Source organism: Tenrec ecaudatus, chromosome 18, assembly GCF_050624435.1.
Source record: "Tenrec ecaudatus isolate mTenEca1 chromosome 18, mTenEca1.hap1, whole genome shotgun sequence".
NCBI lineage: Eukaryota > Metazoa > Chordata > Mammalia > Afrosoricida > Tenrecidae > Tenrec > Tenrec ecaudatus.
In genome coordinates this window covers 58,913,185-58,920,631 of record NC_134547.1, presented here as the reverse complement: position 1 = coordinate 58,920,631, position 7,447 = coordinate 58,913,185, and the positions used below count along the sequence as shown (strand labels likewise).

General features: G+C 48.5%; 1 protein-coding gene across 1 annotated transcript; it reads left to right on the top strand.

Annotated features, from left to right (window-relative positions):
* Positions 1 to 17: 17 nt before the first annotated feature.
* Positions 18 to 7,447, top strand: SLC7A6OS (solute carrier family 7 member 6 opposite strand). Its single transcript, XM_075537557.1, has 5 exons — positions 18 to 231; positions 344 to 619; positions 5,362 to 5,571; positions 6,047 to 6,167; positions 6,603 to 7,447. The coding sequence occupies exons 1-5, from the start codon at positions 37 to 39 to the stop codon at positions 6,725 to 6,727; spliced, it is 927 nt and encodes a 308-aa protein (XP_075393672.1). The 5' UTR covers positions 18 to 36; the 3' UTR covers positions 6,728 to 7,447.

The window sequence follows — 7,447 nt, the reverse complement described above, 5'->3', positions numbered from 1 at the left end:
CCCCGCGCGCTCCCACAGTGCTCTGCGGCTGCCGCTATGGAAGCCGGCAGGACGGCTGTGCTCCGGGTGAAGCGGAAGCGCTGTGAGGAACCCGCTGGGGCGCTTGTCGTCGCCTGTAAGCGGCTCCGGAGGGCCACAGTCGAAGCGGCGCCTCAGGAGACGCCTCCCGAGGGTCTGCCGAGAGAGGCGGAGAATAATGTCTTCCAGCTCGTGGCCACCGTGCGCACCCAGGTATGGGGCAGGGGAGGTAGCAGGCGGGGGAGAGGATCTCGGGGCGCAGGCGGGATGAAACTGGGTCCCTGACCCCTCCACCAACTCCTCCGTGTCGCGTCTCCCTCCCCAGGAGGAGCCGGTCCAGCCGTTCTTGCGAGCCCCCCTGCGCCGGCCCCAAGGCAGCCACGAGCGCATCCGCCGCGATCTCCGCGCGTCGCTTCGGGAGAGCCGGCAAGAAGGCCGCTACCGGGTGGTCTCCTGCCACCGATCTTCAGGGACCCCCCTGGGTTGCCCAGAGCCCCAGGACGCGTCGAAGAACCCAGAAGCTGCCAGTGACGCGGGTTTCCAGCTCTTGGACCTCGTCCATGAGGGGGAAGAGCCAGCGGCCGGCGCCGGGTCTCACCAAGTACGTAGGCGCCTGGGGAGGGCGCCGGGCTGCTCGGAAGGGCGCCTGTGCGAGAGCATGGGACTTCCCCGAAGGATGGAGGAGCCTCTCGGTGTGGTGGTCTCTTTTTATAATTTGATTATTCATCCAACAAGCATTCGTTGAGGGCCCCTTGTGTGCCAGGCACTGCGCTGCGGGCTGATGTTGGGTTTCGTGCCTTGCCTGAGGACCTAGCGCCCAGGAAGAGGAGAAAGAGGAAAGGGATAAATTGCGTTTCCGAGGTGACAAGGGAGATGGGGAGATAGACCGAACAAAGGTGATGCCATTTCAAATAGTACGGTCCGATAGATGTCGCTGAGCAAATGGCCATTTGCGCAAAGGCTTGGAGAGCGTGAGTGGCAGGGCATTGTGTGTCTGGGAGACAGCTAGCCACACACAATGGCCTGCAAGCGTTAGCCTGGTCCCCTGGCCCGTTTGCAGAGGATGGCAACTCAACAGGGACTTGTAAGGATATTGCCCTCCACCTCCCACCCCCCCACCCCCACTAAGCTGGGGAGTCACTGAAGAGTTTTAAGCTAAGGATCACAAATGAGAAAACTGAGCAAGGAAGGCTCCAGAACTAGTTTGAGGCAGCTTTAGGGTGCAAGTCTCCTAACGTTTAATGCAGTGTGTTCTTAACTGATACATTTGAATAGACTCGGTTTTGTACCGCACTTCCAAATAACAAGGTCCACTTAGGACACCTACCCAAAGCACAGGGTTGCAAGGATGAGTTACACTTTTGCAATGCTAACTGCAAGGTCAGCAGTTTGAAACCACCAGCCGGGGTTGGGGGAGAAGATGAGACTTTCTACTCTCAGACTGTAGGGTCGCAATCTACTGGATGACAGTGAACTTGTTTTTTTCTCGTGATCATAGACAGAAAATTTTGGGGGGACAAATAAATAACAGAAATGGGGGGGAAGGGAGACAACAGACAGTGTAAGACATGAAATAATATATAATTAATCAAGGATTCACAAGGGTGGGAGAGTTGGGGCAGGGGAAGAAGAACTGATACCAAGGGCTCAAGTAGAAAGAACATTTTTTGGAAATGTTGATGGCTACATATGTCCAAGTGTGCTTAATGCAATTGAATGATGGATTGTTATAAGATTTGCAAGAGCACCCCCCCAATTAAAAAAATATTTAACAGAAATAGAAAATGCTCATCCTCTAAGGCAGTGATTCTCAACCTTTCTAATGTCACAACCCTTTAATACAGTTCCTCAAGTTGAGGTGACCCCCAACCATAAAATTTTCGTTGCTACTTCAAAACTAATTTTGCTACTGTTATAAATCGTAATGTAAATATCTGATATGCAGGATGTATTTCCATTGTTATAAGTTGCAAAGCATAGTAATTAACCACAAAAACAATATGTAACTATATATTGTGAAATATTTATTTCTAATTACAAATAAATGAAATTTTGTCATGTACCATAGGTAACAGTCTTCACACCGAGCACTTATGTGATCGTATCTGCATGTGGTGGGACCCACCTAGAGACATAGAAGAGTGGTCTCTCTATTCCTAAGACCACCGGAAATGTGTTTTCCGATAGTCTTGGGCTATCCCTGTGAAAGGGTCCTTTGACCCCAAAGAGATTGCAACCCACAGATTGAGAACCACTGCTCTGCAGTAAGCCCTGTTTAGAATATATTTAGGTTGGGGGTCCTGATAGTGGGGGGGGGCATTAAAGAACTAGGGAAATGTAAGTTTTGTTGGCTGGCTTGTCCCTTGTGACCCTCCTGTGAGAGGATGTACAGTTGCCTACAGAATGGCTTTGGGTCTCTACTCTGCCATCCTGTGTCATCATGTCCTGTCTCCACCCACCCCACCCACCCCCCTTTCAAATTGATATGATTGTTCTGGGTCTTCTGATCCCAGATCCCATTGACACCTCATGATCACACAGACTGGTGTGTTTCTACCATGGTGGGATTTGTTGCTTCCCAGCTAGATGGCCACTTGTTTATCTTCAAGACCCCAGATGCTATATTGCTGTATCTTTTGATAGCCGGGGACCATCAGCTGTCTTCACATTTGCTTATGTACCCATTTTGTCTTCAGTGTTCATGTCAGGAAGGTGTGCAACACAGAATGGCAGGTTATTAGAACAAAGTGTTCTTGCAAGGGAGTACTTGAGTAGATGCCCAATGTCCATCTGCTACCTTAATATGTACATAGATTTATGTACCTATTGTTATATATAAATATATTTACATGTATACATGCCTGTATTTATAGCCCTGTTAATTTTTTTAAATAACACACACCCAAAAAAAAGCACCTAACAACTTCAAAGTTTAAAACTTGAACATTTAATTCATAATAAACCAGAGCAAGCATATGTCTTCACAGTGCTTAAGGTGCTTGGCTAGCACTTTGGGCATGACTTCCATGGCCACATCTTTGACCAGAATGATTCCAGACTGATTCAGAAGTTACACATTTTTCAAAGAAACCACTGCTCATTGAAATCAAATTAAAATGCATTAAATAGCTTATTTAATTGTATTAGGAAAACCAGTAAGTAAACTGATAAAGGAGATGAACAGCTTTTTTCCACTGTAGCGGTATAAACTAAAGACAAAAGTATCTGCACAGATTACTGCACATTGCCATCTAGACTAGTAGGGAAACGGCAGTGATGCTGTTGGCCAGGCTGTGATTAAAATGATGTGTGACTGCAGCATTTAAATAGAGGCAAGCCTTTTGTTAAACCTTTACACCGGTATTAAGGTGTAAAGGCCCTAAAAATAGCTTGGGACCTATATAAAACTAAACATTCTCTAAAGCTATTGAAAACTTAACATCTGTGCCACATTACAGTGGATTTCTCCTTTGATGGTCATGGTTTAGGTTTTAAGGAAAGAAAGTACCATATAACAGGAGATGGGCAAATTTCAAAGTTTCAGTCCTTTTATCTAGTACTCTCACCCACAAGATTTATCCAAGGAATACAATTCAACAGAAAAACAAGTGTAAACAAAAGCTATTGTTAGTTTATTAAGTACTTATTGTTGAGCACTTTGCTAAATCTTTTCTTTTATTACTTTACTCCTCATCAAAACCCTATGAGGTATATACTGCAATCATTTGTCAAATGCAATAAAGGGCGCATTTTTGTAACATTGTTTATAGAGGTTAAAGAATGTATCTAATAAACAGCAACTTTGATCAAAGGCAATGCATTGCATTGCCTTGGGGAAATCTGCTACACGGATTAAAAGTAGTGAAAAGCAAGGATGTTACTTGAGAACTAAGGTGGGTTTCACTCAAGCCATGAATTGCCTCAGGCATGGGAAACTTGGACACTGATTGGGAAGGCTGAGGAAGAATCAATCGGTACATGTGACTTGGGGTGCTGGTGAAGCTCATTGAAAGGACCATGGACCCAAAAGAACAAACAAATCTAAGCTGGAGGAAGTACTGCCAGAACGCCCCTCAGAGGCAAGGATGATGAGACTTCGTCTCAAGTACTTTTGGACAAGGTGTCAGGAGAGACTAGTCCTTGGAGGAGGACCTCAAGCTTAGTAAAGTAGCAGGGAAGCGAAAAGAGGCGGTCCCTTCCACAAGGTGGATTAACACAGTGGCTACATTGATGGGCTCAGACTTAAGAACAATTGTGAGGATGAAGAGACAGAGCACTATCTTCATTCTGTTGTGCCCAGGAGCGCTAGGAGTTGGAACTAACTGGACAGCACTTAGCAAAAATACTACTACCTTGGCTATTAAATTGATAACCATGAAAACTGACAATATGAAAAAATACATATTAACAGTATGAAATGCTAGGTGGAGCATAATTGAAAATATGGGGAAACAGCATAAACAAATGATTTTTCTTTTATGGAAGTTATATGGTCATAGAAAATTTAGGCAGGAAATATAGCAAAGTGGAAAGTAAAGGAAAAAAACATTTTATCCCAACCTAAAGGGTAAAAAGAAAAACTAGTTTCTTTCCTTCTGAGTGTATGATTCAATGACTGGCATATTGCTGGTCTTTGAAAATATTTTATTGGCTGCCTGATTTCCAGGATGGAAAGCAGGTGGGCTTGTGAGATGGAGCTGGGACGTTCTTTAAAGTGTTGACATTGGTCAGAAGCCTTCACCAAAACTGCCTCTTGCTTGTGACTTCAGTGATTGGACAGCCCCCATCTCGCTTTGTCCACGGACACACCCACATCCCTCTGCAGAGTCTGGTTGAAACAGTGGTTTCCTGTGATGAATGTGTTTAGAAGTATCATCTGCAGCATGCCCTGTCGTCCAACCTGGGCCCATGCTATTTGGAAGCAACCCATTGCCAGTGATCCGCTCCCAGTTTGCGAGTGAACGCAATGTCAGTGTAGGCAAGCCCAATGACGTGATGGCAGGCTGTGGTCACCGGCATCCGGAATCTCTCATGGGCCCCCTTGTACAGAGCCTTTGGAGGATCGGTCATGCAGGCTCTGCTGTAGGTTTAGGAGCCCCCACGGGGAAAACACTGGGACAAAGGAGCTCGGAGAAGGCCTGTTGCTGCATGAGGCTCAACCAAGGTGTGATCCAGGCTAGGCCTCTGAGAGCCCATGTCAGCCAAGCACAAACGAGCAGGAGACTGCCTTACATGATTCCTAGTTTCTACTATTGTTTGGTTTTTAAAGTTTAGCTTTTCAAACAAACCCCAGGGCCCCTCCCCCAATTCTACTTTTGAGATGGTGTTGCTGTGTTTTCTCAGCAGGCGGATGACCCAGATGTGCTCCTCTGTAACTCCACAAAGTTAATCCGTGAGCGGTTGACCATCTCTGAGACGGGAGCAGGCATTGGGCCCCGGAGGGAAGAGAAGGATGGCGACTACGTGTACGACATTTACTGCCTAGAGATGGCCACTCCAGGGTGGATTGAGAACATCCTCTCTGTGCAGCCCTACAGCCAGGAGTTGGAGCTGGTAAGGGGCCTCTGCCTCCCTGAGCTACACTTGGAATGGCTGTGGTTCACATTGCATGTGAACACCCTGAGTAACGAAAGCTACAGTGACGGGTGACAAAGCAACCTGCCATGCCTGTGAAAGACATGTAGGCACCCATCTGCAGGGCCCTGCACTCCTCGGCTTTGGGATGGGGCTCTAACCTTGGCGTCACCCATAATCATAATACATAGACCCTCACCCACCTGGCTGCCCAGCAGGCGTTTCCGATAACCACCATTACACCTGCTCAGAGCTGTTGCTGCTCCCCACCTGGTGAGTTCCCTCCAAGAATGCAGGGCTGTCGCCTTCTCTGCAATGGCCAGGTCACTCCCAGTCGACTGCTTTTTCCTGGAGTATCTTTAAATGACATCCCCTAAGCCTGTTACTAGCTACCTCCGAAGAGCAGAGCCTCAGGTGTTCTAACTTAGACTCCTGTTGGGGTTGAGATGTGCAGGTGAGTGATGAGCAGCACCCCGAGGACGTGTACGACGACGAGGACGACGAGAACAGTGAGGGCAATTGGCGCAATGAGTACCCGGAGGAGGAGAGCAGTGGTGAAGAGGAGGATTCAGGAGGTACAGGGTGGCGCCGGGTGGGAAGGGCTGGAGGGGTGCAGGGCAGAAATGAGGGCCCAGTCAGGTATACCTGGCCTCACTCCTGCTGTGAAGACCCTGGAGCTTTAGGACCGCCCCGCCCCAGTATCCAGGGGCCATGCTGGGGTGGGAGTCTACTGCTATTCAGGCCTGGGCTCAAGGCCTGTGTCCTGCTGCTGCCTGGCTGAGTGTTAGATTAATTCCCTTAGCCTGACTCCTCCACAGCCTGGGGGTCCTAGAGAAGGTTGCTGAGAGTTGGAATCCACTAGAGGGCATGTGTTGAGACTTTAAATTGTTACTATTTTCTAAGCTTTCTTTCTTGAGCAAGTGTTTTCTAATGGAACAAATCCCAGAAGGGGCTCTCCTTGTACGTAGAAGACAGGTCTAGTGAGAGCTCATGCCTGGTGTCCGTTCTAGGCTCTGATGAAGATGACAGTCTCAGTGAGGAGGGACGAGGCGTCTGCAGGCCCCAGACCTGGAGAAAGTACCCTCTAGATGTGCAGAAGGAGTTCGGCTATGACAGCTCCCTGGACTCAGACTGATGGCCTGTGACAGCCTCTTGCCTGGTGATGGATGTCCTCTTGGGTTTTCTGCTTAGCCGGGAAGTGTGTCCAACAGCACCATCCCTCCACAGCAAAGACTGGGCTACGGGAGGGAAGCTCTCCCACTAACTGTACGCAGAGCCCTTCACTTCAGCCACACCCCACTCTGCTCGTCGAGGTTCCTGTGTCCGCAGCAGTGAGGTCCAGCTTTCCCACACTAGCCGGATTGCAGGCCGCTTGTTCCTTTGGAAACAGGGAGCTGTGAAAGGGCTGCAGCAGCAGCACGGACAAAAGAGGAATCCCCCTGAGAGCAGAAGGCGGCGCATGCCTGAGCTGAGGACTGTAGTTACGGCCTGCCTCTTGCCGCTGCTGCTGGCCGACTGCAGGAACGTGTGCGCATCAGTGTGGTCATCTGTCTTTAGTAAACACTGATATTAAGCATGAAAGCTAGTCATCCTTTTTAAAGCCTCAACCTCATCCCCCCAGTGTGCAAAAGAAAAGAGTGGGGGTGGGGTGGTAAGAGGTTTCTGGCGTGACCTTTGACACTACGGCAGTGAGGCAAAGGAAAGCCTCCTGGACCTGACTGCATGGAGAAAGGCCCCTCTTCAGCACTCGCGAGCTCTGCCACGAAGAGCAGTCTGTTACCAGCAGGCACTCACATGGGAGAAATGTATGGATTGTGATTAGAGATTTAAGAGCCCCCAATAAAAGTATTTAAAA